At 35.9% G+C, this 23609-nt stretch overlaps 1 protein-coding gene across 1 annotated transcript in view; it reads right to left on the bottom strand.

Moving 5' to 3' along the window:
- Positions 1-23609, bottom strand: part of LOC114645573 (cilia- and flagella-associated protein 46) — a 232656-nt gene that overhangs the window by 99241 nt on the left and 109806 nt on the right. Inside the window, exons 40-45 of the mRNA XM_028793411.2 lie at positions 22342-22477; positions 14900-15097; positions 14429-14617; positions 3111-3212; positions 1154-1333; positions 156-329 (exon numbers count right to left, since the gene is read on the bottom strand). Of these exons, the coding sequence (XP_028649244.1) occupies positions 156-329; positions 1154-1333; positions 3111-3212; positions 14429-14617; positions 14900-15097; positions 22342-22477 (979 nt within the window). The remainder of the gene's footprint in view (positions 1-155; positions 330-1153; positions 1334-3110; positions 3213-14428; positions 14618-14899; positions 15098-22341; positions 22478-23609) is intronic.

A 23609-nucleotide genomic window follows, 5' to 3' on the forward strand; every position in this document is an offset into this window, starting at 1 on the left:
CCTTTGAGAACTTTCAGGCAGTGTACATCAAAAAGCATTTTTCATACCAAGGTATAAAAAAAAATCAAAATGCATTTTTTGTAACAAGGTAGTAAAAGATATTACATTGCATTTACTGGTATAAGTGAAATACATAATCATTCAGCTTTACGTACCTTAGAAATTTCAGTCAGCTTTTGGTGTACAGTAAGGAAAAGTGTGTTTGTTCTGTCATCCCTTGTACCATGCAATTGGTTTAAAAGATTCATCAATGCTGCCAGCTGAGAGCTGCTTGTGTCACTAGTGGCTACTTTTAGAACTTCAGTCATCATCATTGAGACACGACAGCTCTAAAACAATTAAATAAAAATCAATTTATAAGACTTTTAACAATTTTATAACCAAAAACAAATTTTAATAATTTAATCAGTTCTTTTCTCAAAATACAACATTGACTGACACAAGTCAAAAGACAAGTTCAATCTATAAACTGAAGTACAACTTTTAATTCAAAATGTAAAGGAGAAAACAGAAAAATGTCTGGAACTCATTCAAAAAAATGCTGTGTGAAAGTTTTATCAGATATCAATTCATCAATCTCTTTTACAGAGTGCGCTAACAGAAGACACAAAGCACACATGAATACAACTAAAGAAACAAGATACTGTAGGTGTATTATAAAATATTTCAAAGTAACAGGAAATAGGCACCGGGAAGAGATGACAGATTAGTATTAGGTTTAAAAGAGACATAGTGACTGTTTAAAAATGATTTAGGATTTACTAATACTTTTTCACATATCAATAAAGAGCTTTATAGGTCACAAATGTTGCCTTTTTAGGTTCATTTATTCAGTTTTGCATACAGTATTAACCCTTGTGCATAATAAATGCATAATTCTAAATTGGTAAAAATTGCCATTTTATTAAAGATTCTTTCAAGGAAATCATTAAAAAATATTGTGAACACTGACCTTTTACAAGACCATCTATACCATTAAAAAAAAACTATACTTTTATGACTAGAAACAATATAAACAGTATAATGTATTTTTAAAAATAACTCCTGCATGAATAAAACATAGTCAATGTTACTAAGTAGTCATAAGCTAGCAAGAGTTGTGTTATTCACTGAGTTGTAATTTCATTTTGTAATGTACACTCACAAGACTTACCTGGTAAAGAGCTAAATATTGACAAGAAGATACATGATCAAATTGTTGAAAGCACTCAAGTAAATCAAGACTGGACATTGTTATAACATCAGTGAATTTGTTGTTTATAGATAAACTAAGGGTTTGTGCCAAAACTTCAGTAGCCTGGGCAAGGGTCTGCTGGGCAAATGATCTTTCATTCTATAAACAAACAGACAAGCAAAACAATTTTTTATTGATACTTTAAATTGAAAAACACACAGAGAATGTATAGATCATGTTACACATGCATTCAGCATTTATATGTTTAATATACCAAAGGTGATATGGTGAGATAGCAGTTGGTACTTACTAAATTATCTTAAATCTTCAGGAAAAGAGGTGTGATCCTCAGTTTATTCATAATCCATGTGGAGTGTGTACCTTCTCCCTTCTGTCCATAACTTCTTTCACAAAGATACCTGTACAATTGCTAAATTAACCTGCAAATCTAGATAGGCACAGTGGGTGTTTGAGTGTGCTCTGAAAAGGATTATTGTGCAATTCAGGGCAAATTCTTGTCTTGGCTCCTAGGAAAGTGTCCAGTTCCCTGTGACTCTGTAGTTTCTACTGGCAAAAAAGTATTTAGAAGATGGGCTAATGTATAGCAGTTGTATACCTGAAATTTGCTTTGAGCTTTTTAAAGCAAGGGATATAAATCCCAGTTTAGGAAGAAACTAACCCCAATTTAATGACAAAAACATTATGTTGATTACAGTAGAGGATAAATATGCTAAATTTACAAGCATTTAGGTAGTCTGAGTCCTACTTCTTGGGTAGATCCTAGCATATGTCCGAGTACGGAGCGATGACAAGGGTACACCAGGCAAGCATGGAGGTGCCCCAAAGATTGGTGGTGGGCCTCCCTTTCTCCCCTATACACCTCCTCACTGGGCTCTATCATCTAGTCTCATGGTTTCTCTTTGTCAGTGCTATGCTGATGATACACAGATGTACCTGTCATCCTCTCCAGAGGATCACACGGTATCTGCCTAAATCTCTGCATGTCTCACTGACACTGCAACCTGGATAAAGGAACACCATCTACAGGTCAACTTGGCAAAGACAGACCTTCTTGTTATCCCAGCTTGGTTCATTATAACTAACACTCACCAAGTCAGTACACAACCTTGGGGTGCTGATCGATGACCAGCTGTCCTTCAGGGACCATATTGCTACAGTCTCTCAGTCTTGAAGATTCACTCTATACAATATCCACAAGATCAGGCTGTATCTAAGTATGTGGCCAAATCCTGGTCTAGGCTTTTGTATTGGTATGTCTTGACTAATGCAGTTCTCTACAGGTGGGAGTGTTGGCATGTCACTACAAATGATTGAAAATCTAGTGGCATGTCTTGTGTTCAATAAGCTGAGGCAGGCAAATATCACTCCTCTCTTTAGATCATTACATTAGCTCCCTATAGCAGCACTTACAGTGTTAAGTTCAAATCCTCGATGCTTACATACAGAGTAGCCAATAGATCAGTACCTATATACACTATATGAAGACACTATGCTCCTTTATGACCACTCAGGTCTGTTGATAAACAGCATCCAATGGTGCCACCTCTGCGTGGTATTAAATCTTAGTTGAGACTCTTTTCATGTGTAGTTCCTAGCTGGTGGAACAAGTTGTCCACCTCCATTTGGAATTCTGACTCCCTCAATGTGTTTAAAAAGCGTTTGAAGACTCTTCTGCTCAGAGAATTTCTGTCTAACTGATATTAGCTGTTAGGTTTTATTATCTAGGAATTATAACAGAGTTGTATTTTTGTTCTGAGCTCTTTACTTGTGATGATCAATTTTGTAACCTTGTCCCATAACACTTGTTCCCAAAAGGTGACCAGAATGATGTTACCGATTATGTTGACCTCTTTTGTAATTCTCTTTGAATGAAAGCATCTGCTAAGTAAATACATTTTTAAGCCAAAGCAGCTACCTTGAGCTTAGACGCTTTTGATGAGTACTGCTTCAACTCCTGTTGTTGACAATCATCCTCTATTTCTGGTTCATCATTGTTCAATTTGCTTTTAATTTCCTCCTGCAAAAACAAAACAAAAAAAACCTGACCAGAATGATTTATGTCTAAACTATTGTCTTTATAACTGAGTGTGTGGTTAAGTGTAAATTAAACACAACTTAATAAATGTACGATTATGGAAATGTTACAAAAATGTTTACACCACAAATGTAATGCTTACTCCTCATCTTAATAATTCTAACATGTTATTTTGTTAGTCAGTGACATGATATTAATAAAAGTGTTGAAGTACATATTCATATTTTTCTGGGAAGCATGCTTGATGATGCAAACCCTAGCTGTATGGAAATCCACATGAACTTCTTGTGTTGTTTTCCAAAATGCTTGAGAAATGAGAAATGCTTGTTTGAGTTTCACAGGCTATCAATAAGATGACTTGCATTAATATTCGAGTTGCTTTTCCTCACTTTAGGAGCTTATGTTTTCCATATACAGTAAATGTTTTACAGTAAGTCTTTATTTTATCTACAGGTGGAAATAGCCATAAAGACCTAGCTATAGAAAAGAGGATAACATATCAGAATATATTAGAAATAAAGTGAATGATACTGAAACTGTGATAAGAAATCATTTAAGAAATATTGTAAACGTTGTAAACATTGGATGCCATTTATTGTAGTTCATTTGGAATGAAAAAGGCCACAAATAAAAATATAGTTTTACAAAGACATAAAGCAGAGACTGATATGGCACTGCCTAACTTACATTTTTATTACTGGGTCATACATATATATATATATACACTCGAAGGCTATGGAAAGAAGCCTAAAGTAATGATATGAAACTTTCTTTGTTATCCTTGGAAAGGAAATTCTGATTAAACTCCTTTCCATATACTTTACTCTGTACTCCTCTCATTACTAATTTTAACCAATAATAATCTAGTGGTTTATCACACATATAAAATATGGTACCAATATAACAGACACTTTAAGGCTGAGATGTTAGTGTTGATTGTTTGCCGTGCATGATCATTTTTTCCAGCTTCCTTAAATAAGACTATAAAGGAGTTAATCACTGAAGCTGCTAGAACCTGGACTGGTGCAGACCTCTGCATTAAGCACAAATTTGTTTGCTTTAAACAATAATTCATGCATAATTTTAAAATAACACACTGCTCCCACTAAGCATTTTAGAAACCTTTTAAAAAAAAAAACTGTGAAACTTTCCTAATCTTCCATCAGAATCTATCTATAATATTGCTATATACAGTATCTATCTGTAATACAAAAGACTAATTACCTTAACCTGTTGAAGACAGGTAATATAATAAATTAAAAAATATTTCATATTTTATATCTCTTGCCCCTACGGTGGGCTGGTACCCCGCCCAGGGTTTGTTTCCTACCTTGCACCCTGTGTTGGCTGGGACTGGCTCCAGCAGACCCCCGTGACCCTGTAGTTAGGATATAGCATGTTGGATAATGGATGGATGGATATCTCTTGCCCTACATGTACCTTAAGCATTCTTCCTATGCCTTTCCTTGGTATCCACAGGAATCACCTTCCCGTAAACCTACTTCTCAGGCTCTGCTATTTCAAGGCACTTTGCTTGCTTCCTGTCTGCTTTTTGACTACCACCAATGGTAGATTGGCTCCCATTACCCCACTTTGAAAACATTATTCATATTCCTGCAAAAATGTCCCATCTTTGAAGCTGGCTCTCAGCATTCCTCCTATTCTTTTACTTGGTATCCTCATGCATTTCAAACACTCTAGCTCAGTGCTTTCTCTGTTGATTGCCTTATCAAAGCCAAACTGACCATTCAGACCAAAGCAGATGGACCAGACACAGTGAATACCCATCTTTGAAGGTGACTCACAATGTTCCTCCTACACCGTTACATGGCATCCTCATGTGCATCAAACTTTCTTGCCCAGTGTTTCTTCTGCTGATCACCTCAACAAAGTGAAACTGACCAATCAGCCTAACTCAGATAATGAGTTGAATAATGCCAACAAGATACACTCTGTATCTGACATAGTGTAATTCAGTTAAAAAAATGCACACACATACCATTACTGAGATAATTAAATAATATTACTGAGATAATTAAAATATAAATATGTGATAAGACCCAAATTGTAAACAGTGTAATCAAGCAATCTGTTACTTTAATTAATATAAAGTTTGGGAGTGTGTTCAAACCAATAGGTCACATACAGTAGGTAGGGCTCTTTTTTGTCTCAGTATCTTTGAGGGACTAGTTCATACTGGAATACTTACAGTAGGTAGGTAAGAAAGGGGTGTTGAAATGAAAACACTGAAACATAAATGTATTATAGATTGTATCTTCTAATTGATCTGTGACTTATTGAATGTAATGTGATCTAGAAAACTGATAAAGCAAAAAATGTTGTAAAATATATTGTTTAACATGTGTAACAAACATTCTACTCAGCAATTGAAATTGCATCTTATCCAGTGTAATCAATGCTTCTGGAATGGGTTCAGTTTTCACCATCCTCTGTAATGGAATAAGCAGGTTTACAAAAATGAATGAACTTACTTAAATTTAATACATTAAAAATAACTTTTCAGTTGAGTCTTTTCTCAAATTAGCATGCAAATAAAACTGCACCATGCTCGTTCCAGAGAAACGAGGTACCTTCTGTAACAGTTCATTTCACAATTTTCAGCCTGGCACTTTGGGAATGAGCACTTTACCAGCACTGGCTTGACAGTAGACCAATTAACATTTGCACTATGCCAAGAATAGGAAAAGAAAGGTGCACAGAAGTTTGCTTTGGAATACTTTTCCTGGTAAGTGGTACCCTATGATATGGACATGAAATGTACTGTATGTTCAATTCCTGCATTACATAACGCAGCACTGCAATAAAGTAACAGAAATGGCCTGACTGATGAAGATCAAGAGTAGTGCTTTCAGCAACATGTTTTAATAGTGAAAAAATGTTAATGTTTACCCTTTTTGATGAAGCATGACACCAAAACATGAAAAAATATAAAAGTAGAGATTTTATTTAAAATTTCTGTATGTTTTTCTCCAGTTTCTCTTTCCTGCTTGTCAGTTGTGCATATCCACAACTGTTGTCCGGACTCTATAAAAATAAGGAACTGTCAATCATGTGGCTTGGTCCTGTGGACAATTCCAATGCTAACATAGAATTACTTGCTGGGTCAGGGGTGGCTTACTATTTGCTCCAGGAAAAACAGCTAAAACTCCTTTTAGTGGCCCTTTTGATGTCTGCATTAGAGCCTTCTGTTGTATTTAAAATGCAAGGTTTCCAAGACATCTTCATTGCTGCCTGTCCTATCTGACTAGTATGATCCCACACCTTCACTCCTGGGACCATACACCTTATGTACATTTGGAGGTTTTGCAACCTCTGGCATTTTTTCAGTGCTCTACTCTTTACATAACACAGGGTCAGATAATACCCATTGCCTGCTGCTGCTCAGGTCACAGCTTCTTCGCTCTTACAATTGTGCCTGTGTCTAATGGTTTTCCAAAACTCTTAAAACACCTGCAGGGAATACACATTCTTGTGTATCTTTCCTTTTAACCTGGAAGGGTCTGTCCATCTCTTTTTCTTAGAACCTTGCAAAGCCCTGTTCTTGATATATTGTACTCTTATCAAACACACTGCTCACCATGTCAGCTATCAAAATGCTTGTCTTAAAAACAAAATGCATAGAACCAAATACTGAATTATAATTAAAAATATGTACTTTTGTTTCATTTGTCATTTGCTTCTATACGAGCCTGTATATAAGTTTGTTTTACTTACTTCTTTGCTTAAATCTTTTTATGTTTGTACATTTATATTAGTGGTTATATTGCTTCACACTGAGCCCTTGTCAATGTGCCTTTGCTGCACTGCTGTGAGCTCCGAGTATGTCACCTTCTTGTCAAGTGTAGGAACAGAGCTGAGAAACTTAAGTGAATAACTATGGGTAGAGAATGCATATCATATACACACACACACACTACATTTTATGGTAATTCACCTCTTGACTGCACAAAGATTTCTTGCTACAAACTAGTGCCTTATACCTCTCCTATATGGATTCAGCAACCTCAAACATCTGGAGATACAGAAATAACAATGAATTTTAAACTGAAATATGAGTAAGAATTGACACAAAAAATGTGACTACCTAATGGTCTGCACGAGGTATAGTTTTCTATTTAATATTGCTCAAGAGAACGCTTTTTATTGAAACAGAATTCTTTGGATTTTGCTGTTCTGAGAATTCAATAAAATAAGATTGAAAGAAATGATTTGACAGAAATACTCTAGTTACATTCTAGAACTTTATATATACAGTGTGTATATATATATATATATATATATATATATATATATATATATATACAGTGTATGTATATATATATATATATAGTAATGCACTAGGTGCTACTGATAACTATGACATCTGCATCTTTCTCCACAGTCCAGAGAAGACAGCCATTGAGGGTAACAGACTCTACTTCTTCTGCCTAGAGCTCAATAAAACTCCGGCACATCAGAAGAACAGTCAGTTGATGATGACCAGAGTGACCTTCAGGACAGAGAACCACACAATCTGAAGACTTGAAGCCAAAAGTGCTAATTTCTGTTTAATATTATTAGTTTTCCATTTGGTATGATATAGAGCGTCTGGTTTTGTTTGAGACTAGCGAATTAAATGGGGACAACCAGGTTAGCACCCCAACATTTATTTATTTTTTTTTTAGGCAAATGCATATGTATTTTATATATACTGTGTATATATATATATATATATATATATATATATATATATATATATATATATATATATATATATATATATATTATATATATATAATCTTCATTTGGATCTTGATCTTTGTTTGTCCGCGAATGAATTAGAAGAAGAAGCACTAGATGGTAGTAGAGAGACAGCTAAAACATAGGCATTGCATTAAGAATCTCCTCCAGGCTTATATTACTGAAGACTAGTAATCCAGTCACACCTGAAAACACACACATTCAAACTAAACAAATTGTTGTGCTTTAAATTAACTAATCTTTATATTTAATCTTAATTTGGATCTTGATCTTTGTTTGTCCGCAAATTCCACGCATGCGTAGACCACCTTCCAGTTTAGTACGTTGTTGTTACTCACGGATGTCAACAATGTGCCGGAATAACGAAAGGGGTGGTGCACAGTGTTACGCTGGTTAGCTCCTGAGGCCTGGTTAGAGAATGAGATTGCCGAAGATAAAAGGTACGTGCCTACGTAACATATGAATGAAAGAAAGACAGTGGGTAAAATGAATGGCAACGTAACAGCACGTTCTGGAAATTATTATTGTTACGTTGTAGCCGGCGAGTGCTGCGCGTCTCACAGTTGTACCGTGGCTTGCTCACATGTCAGTGAAGTGATCCCTATTCATGCTTTAAAGAGCCTGGATACCTATGTGTTCCCCTTTTATAACCATTGCTCCGTGTATATTGCCTTACTCTTTGGATTGCCACAAAGCAACCTGCGAGATTGGAGAAAGGTTGAGAAGAAATCGTGAGAGGAAACGACAGCATCGTGAAAACGAGACGGACTGTGAACGGAGAGAAGCAGAAATGCTCCTACACCACCACATAATTACTATTCGGACAGTGATTCCGAGTAGGCCATTCCTATCGAATCAATGTCCAAGGGTTTTCTTTTGTAATTTTGTTTCCCTTATAAAAAATCATAATGCTGTGCGATGAATGGCCCAGTTCACGACTGGCAGCCGCGTTTAAACAGGGAGCCCTTCACAGACAACTTTAACACGCGCAACGTAGTTGGGCGCACATGGCTAGTATATATATATATATATATATATATATATATATATATATATATATATATATATACACACAGGAATATATATATATATATATATACAGTGGAACCTTGGGTCACAACCGTACAAACTGTATGTAAATATTTTTTTTTAAAGATTTTTAAGCGCAAAAATAGTTAATTATACCATAGAATGCACAGCGTAATAGTAAACTAAATGTAAAAACATTGAATAACACTGAGAAAACCTTGAACAGAGAAAAGTAACATTGCAAGAATTCACACTATAGCCTTACAAACCGCTCGCTATAAACACTTTTTTTTTTAATGAGTTTTAAGCACAGGGAAAAACATGAACATTTGAAAAATCTGTAATTTATTAAACAACTAAGAAAAGTAACATTGCAACAATGCACGCTACGAACTGATCGCTGTAAACAGAAGTGAAGTGGAGGTTAAAATGCATAGAAAAAGGTCTTCATTAAATACAATGAGGTTAAAACAATGCTCGAATCAGTCCCTTTAAAAACAAGCCCGGTGCATTCTTTAACTGCCTTCTCGGCCTGCGCTTTCTCTCCCTCTCGCTTGCTCTCTCGTGCTCTCTCTCTCTCTGTCTCGCTTACTTGCTCTCCCTCTCTCTGTCTAGCTTACTTGATCTCTCTCTCTCTCTCGCTCGCTGCACAGGGAGAGACTGTACACGTGTGGAAATCATCGGCGCATACAAACCGGAAGGGAAACTGGCTTGTTCGTCACCCGAGTGTGTGGTCGTGAACAGATTTTGCAAAAAGGATGGGCATGGCAGTGGTGAATACATATTTTAAGAAGAGGGAGGAACATAGGGTGACGTACAAGAGTGGTGAAAGATGCACACAGGTAGATTGACTCTTCTACATAGGATATAATCTGAAGGAAATTAAAGACTGCAAAGTGGTGGCATGGGAAAGCGTAGTTAGGCAGCATAGGATGGTGGTCTGTAGTATAATGTTGGAGAATAAGAAGAGGGGGAGAGTGAGGGCAGAGCCAAGAATCACTTGGTGGAAGCTGAAAAAGGAAGACTGCAAGGTTGAGTTTAGGAAGGAGGTAAGACAGGCACTGAGTGGCAGTGAAGAGTTCCCAGACAGCTGGGCAACTACAGCAGAAGTAGTAAGGGTGACAGCAAGAAGGGTGCTTGGTGTGACATCTGGACAAAGGAAGGAGGAAAAGGAAACCTGGTGGTGGAATGGGGAAGTACAGGAGAGTATACAGAGGAAGAGGATGGCGAAGAAAAAGTGGGATAGTCAGAGAGATGCAGAAAGTAAACAAGAATACAAAGGACCTGTACCGATTGACTTGGCAGAGAAAGATGTGCAGCAGGTTAGGGTCATAAAGGAAAAAGATAGAAACATACTGTACTCACAAGTGAAGAGGGTGTGTTGAGAAGATGGAAAGAGTACTTGGAGAGGCTGATGAATAAAGAGAATGAGTGAGAGAGAAGATTAGATGATGTTGGGATAGTGAACCAGGAAGTGCAACTTATTAACAAGGAGGAAGTAAGGACAGCTATGAAGAGGATGAAGAATGGAAAGGCCGTTGGTCCAGATGACATACCTGTGGAAGCATGGAGGTGTTTAGGAGAGATCAGTAGGCAGTGGAATTTTTAAAAAGACTGTTGGACAATGGAATCTTGGAAAGTGAGAAGATGCCCGAGGAGTGGAGAAGAAGTGACCTGGTACCGATTTTTAAGAATAAGGGGGATGTGCAGAGCTGTAGTAACTACAGGGGGATAAAACTGATCAGCCACAGCATGAAGTTATTGGAAAGAGTAGTGGAAGCTAGGTTAAGAAGGGAGGTGATGATTAATGAGCAGCAGTATGGTTTCATGCCAAGAAAGAGCACAAGAGATGCAACGTTTGCTTTGAGGTCGTTACGAAGTATAGAGAAGGTCAGAAGGAGTTGCATTGTATCTTTGTGGACCTGGAGAAAGTATATGACAGGGTGCATCAAGAGGAGTTGTGGTATTGTATGAGGAAGTCAGGATTGGCAGAGAAGTATGTAAGAGTTGTACAGGATATGTACGAGGGAATTATGACAGTGGTGAGGTCTGCAGTAGGAGTGACAGATGCATTCTATGTGGAGGTGGGATTACATCACGGATCGGCTCTGAGCCCTTTCTTATTTGCAATGGTGATGGACAGGTTGACAGATGAGATTAGACAGGAGTCCCCTTGGACTATGATGTTTGCTGATGACATTGTGATCTGTAGCGAGAGTAGGGAGCAGGTTGAGGAGACCCTGGAGAGGTGGAGGTAAGCTCTAGAGAAGAGAGGAATGAAGGTCAGTAGGAACAAGACAGAATACATGTGTGTAAATGAGAAGGAGGTCAGTGGAAGGGTGAGAATGCAGGGAGTAGAGTTGGTGAAGTTGGATGAGTTTAAATACTTGGGATCAACAGTACAGAATAATGGGGATTAAGGAAGAAAGGTGAAAAAGAGAGTGCAGGCAGGGTGGAATGGGTGGATAACAGTGTCAGGAGTGATTTGTGACAGACAGTTATCAGCAAGAGTGAAAGGGAAGATCTACAGGATGGTAGTGAGACCAGTTTTGTTATATGGGTTGGAGACGGTGGCACTGACCAAAAAATAGGAGACAGAGCTGGAGGTGGCAGAATTGAAGACGCTAAAATTTGCATTGGGTGTGACGAGGATGGACAGGATTAGAAATGAGTACATTAGAGGCTCAGCTCAGGTTGGACGGTTGGGAGATAAAGCGTGAGAGGCGAGATTGCGATGGTTTGGACATGTGCAGAGGATAGATGCTGGGTATATTGGGAAAAGGATGTTAAAGATAGAGCTGCCAGGCCAGAGGAAAAGAGGAAGGCCTAAAAGAAGATTCATGGATGTGGTGAGAGAGGGCATGAAGGTGATGGATGTGACAGAGCAAGATGCAAAAGACAGGAAGATATAGAAAAAGATGATCCACTATGGCAACCCCTAACGGGAGCAGCCAAAAGAAGAAAATAAGAAGACTTAAATATTTATATCTATATTCTAAATGTGTATTACATATTATAAGTCAAATACTACCAGGTTAAGTACCACACAAAGTTACTGCAGTTGAATGCTGGAAATGAATCCATACAGTAACTATCTTGTTTAAAGGTCAAATGCCCTAACCACATGTCTATCCTACGTGCACACCAATGTCAGGAAATGTTAGCAATATGCAGCAAGTTCTCCTTCACACAACCAGTCACAAGCTGTTATCAGGCAAAAGTTCTTATAAAACAATTAGCATTTTTCTTAAATTTAGCACACTTCAAACTTTTAACTCTAAAGCTTATATGAAAATTGGCAGCTTTTTGATACACCAAATGCATAATCAATTCTAGGCAAGTTAATAATTTGCTCATTTTTTAAAGATTGCTGCAAAAGAGGTTTACAATGAATGGATATGTTGTTTTAGAGCTTCATGTTACACACAATTAGTAAACATTTACTTTAGTAGATATTTTCATGTTTTGTTTTTGTTGAAATGGCTGAAAATGGGTGAGTTTTGTCTTTAGACTCAGCTTTCACTTCACCACCACTGACTAGTACAATACCTACAGAACAGCTTCCGCAACTCCAGTGTGCTTTCCGATTTGACATTCCCTTCTTCCATCACTCAGGAAGAATATCTCCAGATCATTCATTAAGGTCAGTTTTTCCCCATTATATGGAGAGAGCAACCTAATCTTTACTGAGAGTCTGGCTTCACACTTGGAAGTGCTGATCCTCATCCCTGCCGTTTCACACTCAGCAGCAAATCACTCAGGTGAGTGCTGAAGGTCACAGTTAGATGAGGTAAAGAGGACAATATCATCTGCATAAAACAACAATGCTACACATAGGCAGCATCTCTACACCCATCTGGACAACCTCACATTCTTGGCTGTTGAAATCCTGTCCATGAAACCCACAGACAAGAGCAGTGACAAGACATTGCTTTGATGGACTCCAACAAATCTGACTTAAAGCCAAGTATTTTGACACAGGAGTGTCCCTACTACCCCATATTCCCGCAGCACTTCCCACAATACATGCAGACAGACACAGTTATATGTTTTTGCCAGATCTTCAAAACACGTGTAGACTGGGTGACCACAAATCCAGCAACGTGCCATGGAGAAGAGCTGGTCTTCACATGGAAGAAATTTTCTTAGAGGTAGGAGCTAAAGTAATCATGAATGGAAACCTCCGATTTATGTTCCCAGTACATTCTAACTGCTTGTCTAAGCTTCTGTGGTCTTTTCGGACTACAGCCTTCGCTTTTAACCTATCTCTATACCAAGTGATGATCAGCTGACAGCTCTTCCCCTCTGTTCACATGAGTATTTAAAAAATATGGCCTCAGGTGAGATGACACAATTACACAGTCTATCATCACTCTATGACTCAAGGTACTCTGGTACCAGGTGCACTTATGAGCCTCTTTGTGTTTGAAAATGATGCTCCCCAGAATGGGAAGGAGGGCATCCTCAATCAAGATGTTTAGTTCCAGGACCTATGGCATGTGTGCAGGAGATACCAATTATATCTAGATGATACTTTCCCATCTTCCACACCAACTCTGTTTCCTTCCTTATCAGGAAAGTAATGTTCTAAATTCCCAAAAGTCTAGGGTGTCTAGGTCTTTCCTGCCTATGCCTGCCACTAAGTTGGCATTGCATCCTACCCTTACCCCTTCGTCTTGCAGATGGTAAGACCACAAAATAGCTCTATCTTGCCATTTCTGTCTTAGCCAGCTTGGGACATATGAGTTGCCTGACCATCAGATGCTGGTAGGTAAATGATACTCCAAGTTGTGGCACTAGGTAAACCTATCACAGGCAAGGGAGGGGGTTTGACGAACCAATCTGTCTAGCTCATTTTTTCCCTGTCTCCCAAAACAAACACATATTTTCTTGTAGTTGCTCTAAACTGATCCAGTGTCAGTGAATGTGTGTATGTGTGCAACTTTCTTCTGCGATGGATCAGTACCTCCTTCCAGAAGTGGTTCCAGCCTTGTAATTGACCCTGTTGACATAGGCTCCTGAGACTCAAGACCTTGATTGCAATAAACAAGCTCAGAAAAAAGGATGGATGGTGCTTAACTATTAGTAAAGTAGTTGTAATCTTAAATGACAGATTTTCTTTTTATCTATACTTTATTTTAGATTTACACATCAATGATATGTATTAATTCAAAAACAATTTTAAAAAATGTTCAAAGAAAATAGGAAGGGCTCCTAAACAGCTTATAAAAGACATTTTAATCTTAATAGAGAAAAAAATGTAAAAATTATATATAGAATTTAAGGAATGAGGAATAAATCAGATTTATATCTAATATACTCTTTCTTTTCTTTACCACTATTATTGGAAATGCTTCTCCTGTACAAAAATGCACAAGGGTATAATAAACAATGAAAGAAACCCTTACCACAAAATGACTGTTCCAGTGGGCTAAAGGATAAATTGGGTCATTCTTAACAGAAAGCAATCGTAGACACTTTCCCAGAAGACATAAGCACTTGACCTTCATCTCGAGTGAACTGGAACAGAGGGTATATACACTTTCTAATTGAGTCAGAGTCAATTGTCCTAGGGTCTTTCCGGTCATGATCCATTCCTAAAAATAAATGGATAATTTAATTATAGTAAAGTGTATCTGCTTATTACCTTTAGAATACATTCCAATTAAAATGCAAACAATTAAAAAAAAAACAGTTTTATATAAAAAAAAACATTTTTACCAAAAGAATTATATAAAAAAAACAATTCCCTGTTAACTGAGAGGAATCTATAAAGTAAGTTTTGATCCCATCAAAAAATATAATCCTTATCTTTTAAGAAAAACAAAAATATTTTCAGCTGAATCATGCAAGTATCTAAAAATGAACAAATTATGTACTTGCTCAACTGATGTACAGTCAGGTGTGTTTCGGACATATTCCTCCACCATTTTCTGAACAGGACCCTTTAGTTCGTCTGCAAATGCCTGCATCTTCTCTTCATTAAATAAAATCTGGAGCATGTCTATAGTCAGGTCAACAAGCATAAACTTAATTTTAGCCAGCTTCCTTGTCACAGGCAAGCTTAGATTTCTTGTCTAGACAATAAAAACAAAAGAAAAAACCAAAAGAAAAATGTCAGATCAAAACCAGTGTAATTTAAAAACTTTTGAAAATTATCCATCTGCAGTATATACTCATTAGTTTCTTTCCAACATGGAGATCTTCTAGAACTAACAGGATACCATTTAAATTCTAGAATCACTATAATATGTTTCCAGTTTCCATAAAATTCATCAGGTGCACACAACATGAAATACTTTTACCAACTCGCATCTTTCTTTGAGATTCACAGTAGTGGCTGCTCTGCCAAATTATCTAGCTACTCACAAAATGACACTGGGGACACTGATAAATCTGAAACCATCAACATTGTCAAAAAAACTTCCAGTCATAATTCATTATCATAGGTAGCTAAAGTGCCTGCATTATGCTTCAGTTCCCATCTCCCTTTGCATTATGAATGATGTTAACTTGGTAAATAATAACTCAGTTTTCTTTTCATTAATGATAACCTAAACATAGAAGTATTATGTTGTATAAAATTATTATTATTATTATTATTATTATTATTATGTAGAATGTCCTAATGACACAAACACACAGAGCATGTGTAAATATACAATGATTAGTTTCCAAAAAAAATTGAAATATGATGTCATTTTTGAAAAATAAGCGATACATTTATGACTTTCAGTTTCAAAGTTAATTATTAAATGCACATTGTGGGAAAAGATGCAAAGAAATAAATGAGTGACATTGCTGAACTTTTTGTATACTCTTTGATGGCTTTCTATAAGGTTGCTTATTATAATTAGATATATTTTTGGAGCATAAACATCAAACAATCAGTTTGTGGTCATGTAGAACTTCCACTTTTATATTAGTAGAAACATATTGCTGAGCAATATCATAAAAACAAAAGGTATTGTCAGGTTAATTATTAATTAATAAAGAATAGTTTTGAGTCAACATTACTAATGAAATTCAAAATGGATATACTTTTATTACACCAACTGGTGGAGCTTCCATGTGCCCTTATTCAGAGAAACACGAAATCTAACAGAACAAGAAATCTAACAGAACAGCTTCCTTCACCAGTTAGGCTCATTTCAATATAATAGCCAGGTAGCATTTCAGTTACACCAATCAGCACACAGATAAATGGTATATTCTAATTACAGCCTTTGGCCATTAAGTAGAAATATATACTTCTTATATGTAAACTGTTAACAAGTTAAAACTTTATGATCTCATCTATATTTATAAATGTTCTAATACAAATGAAGTCAGGATGTCCTAGTTTAATAGGCATGCAGTGTCAAGCAATTTGTTCCCTTTTAGTATTTAAATGTAAAAAGTAAGGTAGGTTAACTTTTCCTAAAACATGATGTAATTTACTGTTTTTTGACAGATGACTAACTACATTGAATTCGCACTTTGATCTCCCCGTAATAGAAAACAGCCCTCAAAATCCTGTATTGGACTATATTACACAGTTTCAGAAAAGGTTACACTGAACTTAAAATGTGGTGAGCAGTAGCTATGGACTGGAATTAAAGTTCATGTTGTGCTAAGTTATGTGATCTTTGACCATGCACCCAATTTTTATGATACAGGTAAAATTCCGTTACAACGAATATCTTTACAACGGAATTTTCATTACAGCAAAGTATTTTTATGGTCCCAACAGTTTCCCCATATGACACAAGTCTATAGAAATCTAGTTACTACGAAGTACATTCAGCAGATACTTTCATTACAACAAAGTGCCCAAAAGACCTTAAAATGCCTGAATGAATCCTCCACAGAGCAGTTTTTTCTGTGGTCGCAGCTCAGTTGGGCACAACGACCCCCAGACAGAAACATTGTAAAAAAAATGTCTTTCTTCAAACTTTGCTTGTACTGTTTTTTTGCTGTTTTTGTTTTCGGTGGTTTTCAGTGATACCTATTGCTTATTGCTTGTCAACATTTGAAAAACATCCATTGGAATTTAACTCATTGTCACCCTCCTATAGAAACGGCAGACACGAAAAAACAATAACAGTTCATATTAGAAAAAAAACTTTAAATTTTTGCAGCTCTTGATTGCGGCAAAAAGAAAAAAGACGTTGCCAGCGAATTTGGAATTTCGCCATCGACACTGTCAACTTTCTTGAAAGACCAAGCAAAAAAAAGAAGAAAAATCTTGGGTTGCAAATGTATTCGAAGTGCTGCATTTGAAGATGTTGAAAAAGCAGTTTTTATGTGGTTCAGTGATGCGCGTTCAAGAAATATTCCTATTAATGCGGTAAGCATTCAAGAAAATGTGAGGTTTCTAAACTCTCTTGGGACCTCCCACAACTGGACAACATGCCAAAGAGCGTCTCGAAAAGTGCGATCACCGCATCTGTGGATGACTTATACTGTATGCTGATGGAGAAACAGCAGGCTTACAGCTCTGCTGTGTCTCTCAACCAAAGCAAACTCAATGGGTAATGCAGGGAACAGGATTACTTGGCCATTAACCTGGCCACAACCCTGCCTGACTGCTGTGTCTGTTTATAGGAGAGTGGCAGATCCCGCTACAATAAATAACCGTGCTCTTCCTGTTTCAAGCTGAATAAAGCTGGTTTTGCTAAAGTACTGAGACTCAGCCTTGTGTTTTGGGGTGTAAGACAGGGACTTATAGCATGACCCCGATCTTTTAGGAGTCGCTTCTGTGGCGCCTCACTGCACTGCTGTGAGCCTGCTGTTGCCCTGCCCTGGCAACGGACAAGCAATCTTACACAGACGCGGCATTCACGCTTCGTGATGCACTCGTGTGGCTGTTCCATTTGGTGGTGGTTGGGGGGTTTGGGGGGCGGGGATCCCAAAACAGTTCAGAAACCTCACAATATGAAGAAGAAGAAAAGGATGATTTGGTTTCTGATTGATAACTGTGCTTCCCACAACATGCTTCAGCATTTAGATAATGTTTGCATTGAATTCTTCCCACCCAATTGCACAGCAGTGCTTCAGCCATTGGATTTGGGCATCATTTGCACCATGCAAGTGTATTATTGCAAGGAAATGCTAAGAAAAATTCTCATCAGCATAACTTGTAGACAAGAGAAGATTAAAATTAAAGCGAAAGAAGCTATTGAAAGGATTGCAGACGCCTGGACGCAAGTTAAAGAAAGCACTATAGCTGCAAATACAGAATCTCATTACAACAAAATTTTCATTACAACAAAATATTTTTTAGGTCCCTGGAAGTTTGTTGTAAAATAATTTTAATGTAGTTGAAAAACAGACATGGTATGGGTAGCACTGTGTGACTCGGACTATGTGAGAAATTTATTGACTTCCGTATAATATAATAGCTTTTGTGTTCAGTCAATTACTCTATTAGGTACAAATTTTCCTCAAAAATCTTCTGAGATTTCAGCATACAGAAAGATTGCAACTGGAAAAAAATTATCAGGCAACTTTAGAATTTGTAAAATAATGGACAAATAAAACAAAAACTGTGGCACTTTCGCCTTCTGTTTGAAATAACTAATACACATGAGTTATTGAAGAAAAACTGTCATCCATTAAAAGACTCTGGGCATTAGAGGCTGTATGGAATTATGCTGATATTTACTAGATATTTTAAAAACAAAAGAAAACCTACAATTTTTCAAAGTCTGCATGATTCTATGCAGTAGATTTGTGTAAGGAAAACAGACAGATGGGCAGTCAGCAAGGCAATTAATATCAGAATAATAAAGTTAGTCAGGAGTGGTTGTTTCCTGTTTTACAAGATAAAATTTAAAAATAATTAAGCTATTCCTTTTGTTATGTTATGGTGAATTGCTTCATATTAGAATGCATAATAATTTCACAGTGTTACATAAAATGTTTTAAAATAATGTATAATTTAAAGATCACTTTAGAGGAAAAAAACAATCATGGGACATGCGGGTTCATGCAACAGTCCCCCAGCTTTGACGTGTGTTTTAATATTAAAATATAGTTACACCTTGAAAATTTGCATATAATGCATTTATTTTCAAATTGGATTAATTATGCGTTAATTGACACAACCCAAAAATACTATTACAGAAATAAAAAATGAAAAATAAAAAAAACTACTATATAGGAAAGAGGCATCTTAGCAAACACTAAAAGTTTATAAAACTTGTTAGCTACATGTAAATATTTTGTTATGTCTTGACTAATTTTACTTCGTAAAAGGCTAAAAACCTGATTATTTTAGATATATTACTGGAAAAATAATACAGTAAGTGATGCTGAGTGACTCTTTTTTGGACATTGAGAGGATGCCTTAAAAATAAAATTCTTATTTTGTAATTTAGAAAGAAAAGGTGGGTTTAAACATAAACAGATTGTTTGTAAAAGTGTATAAATATTGACAAATTATGGATTGTGAATAGAAGAATATGAATATTGACAAATAAAGAACTTTGAAAAAACAGAAAGGAATACACTTAAAGAAAATCATGCTAATAAATTTAATATTTGTAATGGGTGGCATGGTGGCACAGTGCTGTTACAGTGCAAAAAAGGAAACAGGTTTCAAGTTTGATTGTTCTCTTTGTTTCTGGGTGGGTTGTCTTTGTGTGCTCCAGTTTCCTCTCTAAAGCCTAAAGACATGCAGGTTAGGTATGGGCTGGTACCCTGTCCAGGGACTGTTCCTGCCTTGAGACCAAGTTTGCTAGGTTTGGCTTCAGCTCACCCATGAGCCTGTTCTGGATAGGTAGGTTTAGAATTTTAATGGATGGATGAATAAAATGTAATTCTTAGTACTAATATTGCTCTTTAAGTAAAACGTTATACTGTAATATACTGCAGTTTAACTTTAAATGTACTGTTTCACTTATTTTTACCAGAGAAGTATTTTTATCATTTATAAATCTGCAGTAAAGCACTTAAAAGAACAAATGTTTATCTGTTCTTGTCACATGCTAAGCATACATATAAAATATATACAATTATACTCTCTGATTCAGAAAAAAATTATGATAAATTTTGTCGATTTCAGGGCACTCACAAATTTCCTGTAACGTGGCGCCATCTATTGTTAGTTTCACAGTAAATTTTGATAATCCCACTAAAGCAAAAAAAGGTGTATAATTTTTTTCAAATAATGATGTTAGAAATTATTGTTATACCCAGTACTTTAAATCTATTTTTAGAATATAAGAACATAAGAAATGTGTTTGACAAGAACTGGGTATTTATCCCACAATAGTCTGTCAGTTCTTCTTGTTTTATGTGTCACATTTAATCCTGACACTCTGTATATCCAATTCATTATAATAACTATTCATTCAAAATTTGTACTAACCCCTACTCTCTCTTCTGTTTTCTTTTCCGGTGTCCTATTGGTGGTGGCTTGTGCCACCACCATCTACCCAAAGCACCATGATGTTCCAACAATGATGGATGGATTAAAAGCCAGAAGTCTGTATAACCATCAGCATCAAGTGACTCCGTGAGAACCCGAACTACAAAGAGGACTATTTCATTTATGTTAGGTAGAATGCCCAAAGGGGACTGGGCGGTCTCGTGGCCTGGAACCCCTACAGATTTTATTTTTTTCTCCAGCCTTCTGGAGTTTTTTTTTGTTTTTTCTGTCCACCCTGGCCATCGGACCTTACTCCTTTCTATGTTAACTAATGTTGTCTTATTTTAATTTCTTATTTGTCTTTTATTCTTCTTTTCTTCATTATGTAAAGCACTTTGAGCTACTTTTTGTATGAAAATGTGCTATATAAATAAATGTTGTTGTTGTTGAAGTATAACATCAAATCATTAATTGAAGGTCATTAACATTCTCCTTCAAAACACTGCTAAGTAATAAGTTCTCTATGGATATACAGATTTCATCTATTTCTCTTTTATCCTAATTAAAGTAGTTATTGTTAAGAAACATCTGGCTTCAATGTTTCATATTTATAAAAAAATTTGTTACACTACCCGTCAAATGTTGTAAAACACCTCAGTTTTTACAGTTTTTCTTCAAATTTAATCAGTGGAAATGCAATGAATGACCTAATATGGTGAAAAAGTAAGCAGTAAACTGCCAGAAATTTAAATTTAAAGTTTAGGTTAGCAAAAATTGAAAAAAAGGAAATTTCAGAATATAACAAATGGGCCTTCTTCAGAGAACAACTAACAGGTTACAACCTACAGATGTTCTGAAGCAATTAAAGTAAATTAAGCCTTGCAGGTTGAAGCAAACAATTTGCATTCGTGTCCCAACTTCTGTTGATTATTTAAAAACCCTCTGTCTATCTTAAAGCAGAAATGGAATATTACTCTCTGAAGTACTGCTTAGACAATATTACACTAGCACAGAACAAAGTATTTTAACTCATTGTTTTCTGTCTTCAGGGAAATTCTGCAATTGTCAGCATCATATCTTGAATCTCTACCTTCCATAAAGGCCAAAAACAAAGTTTGCCTCTTTTCAAAACACAGAATTTACCAAAGGTGGTAGCATCATTTCAAACTTACAGGCGATAATAATCACAAATGATCTGATTAACAAAATTAACCATTCACCTCAGTCCTAGAATGCTAGGAACTACATTTTTTTTCTTATATGTCAGTGTTAATATTGAGATGGCTGTTACACCACAAGCTGAGTGTTGTACCTCTGCTTTTTCAAAGATATTTTCTACTTCGTCTTATCAGACTGTGATTTCCAGTCCACAAGTAGTCAATTGGGTGATAAGGTTGTAGTGCAAATAATCACCTCCAAATGTGATGTTATTAACTTCTCCTGAAAACTGACCTGAGTGCAGGAATTCAAGTGCTTTGGGATTTAATTTATGAGTGAGCGTGGGGGCGATCGTGATGTTGACTGACTCATGAATTGCAGCAGTAAATTGAAAACTTCATCCCATCTTCACCAGAGGGCATTATTTGACAATATGCTTTTATATAAAAACAAAAGTGGAAACACAGAGAAAGCAATGATACAGAGGTACAATGTGTCAATGACTATTTTCATAGTCTTATGAAAGCATGAGTAATTATACGGGTCTCCAAAACAGCTGTCTGAGGCTGTGTTGCTTATATTTGATTTGCCTGTAAATATTGGTTTTCATACAGTACGTTTTTTATTAGAGTGTCTGTAAATGTTATAGACATATTTGAAATATAACTCATTTGATGTTACATTTATAAAACATGATAAACTTGACACATAATTATCAGACAAAGCAAATAACTTATAACATTCAGTTTCAAACGTAGTAAAAGCACTTACTCAAACTACAAGAAATAAACTCATACATTAGATTATTACCTCCTGAAGATTAAATATGTTGACTGTATTGCAGAATACTTCTTCTTGAACCATAACTGCATGATTCATCAATCTATAGGACTCTAAAAGATAGTGATGCTTGAAGTCTTCATTGTCAGTTTTACTGGCGAGCTTACTGTCAAGAAAAGTAATATAACCAATGATTAAAATATATTTTTCAAATCACAGTATGTGTTTTACAATTGTCCAGATATTAATTTGTAGTTAGCATATAATATTTATACACATTCTTCATTTTTTATCCTTAGTTGTTCTGATACAGCAGGTTGTTACAGGATACAGGAATAGTAGTCAGCTTCATACTGGTTACTATATATCTCTTTTAATTAAAGTACTCTCAACTCCACCAAATGTTTTATAGTCATACATGCTTAAGCACTGCAATTTCTTAGATGATTTATTGGCTTTTGACGGTTGTAAGGAACATGTCAGGCCAGCCTTGGGCATATTATGACTTCTGTGCAAATATTTATTAAGTTATTCATTTGTTATTGATGTTGAGATTCAGGATTTGTCTGTATACAGCTCACATGCATCTAATTGTAACACAATTATTAAGTGCAAGCTTTTAGGACTTGCAAGTATTGAAGGTTTTTATAAATGATTCTTTCAAGCTGAAATGTAGTTCTAGATGTACAAATCAACCTCCCCTTATATTTGTAGCATTGGTGACCAACACATAAATGAGAATAACTATACTAAAACCATATTACTTACATTCAATTCATAACATACCCTTTATACTATATAATAAATAAAATGCACTTTATGTTATAATTTACTGAGTATATTTTTTTATTATTTTAATTTGCTGCCCAGTATACCTGTGGATAAATATACTACACTTTTCGTTTTATGAATACATTGGTTTTGCACCCTGATTCAGGTATTTTCAATGTACACAAGATTTTAATTATGACACATTACTTTAAAGCTCATTAATATTTCAGTTTTTACACCACATTTTCAGTTTAGATGTATTCATTAGTCTAAATGCTCAAGGACTGAGATCTTAGAAAACATTAGAGTTTGTCTTCTACTTTGGCAGACGTGCAAATGCCAGCAAATACCAGTGGGCAACTAGAACCTGAGTGACTAAAATGAAAGATGTTGGGGAAAGAGAGGATCATAAATTCTGGTTAAAGTCCTCTGTGAGAATAATAATATAATATTTTGCCTGTCTTGTCAAAAGGAAAAAAAACACCTCTGTATAAAAGACTTCCCAAAGCCAACTCAAAGTTTAGTCC

The sequence above is a fragment of the Erpetoichthys calabaricus genome, chromosome 2 (assembly GCF_900747795.2).
Source record: "Erpetoichthys calabaricus chromosome 2, fErpCal1.3, whole genome shotgun sequence".
NCBI classification, from domain to species: domain Eukaryota; kingdom Metazoa; phylum Chordata; class Cladistia; order Polypteriformes; family Polypteridae; genus Erpetoichthys; species Erpetoichthys calabaricus.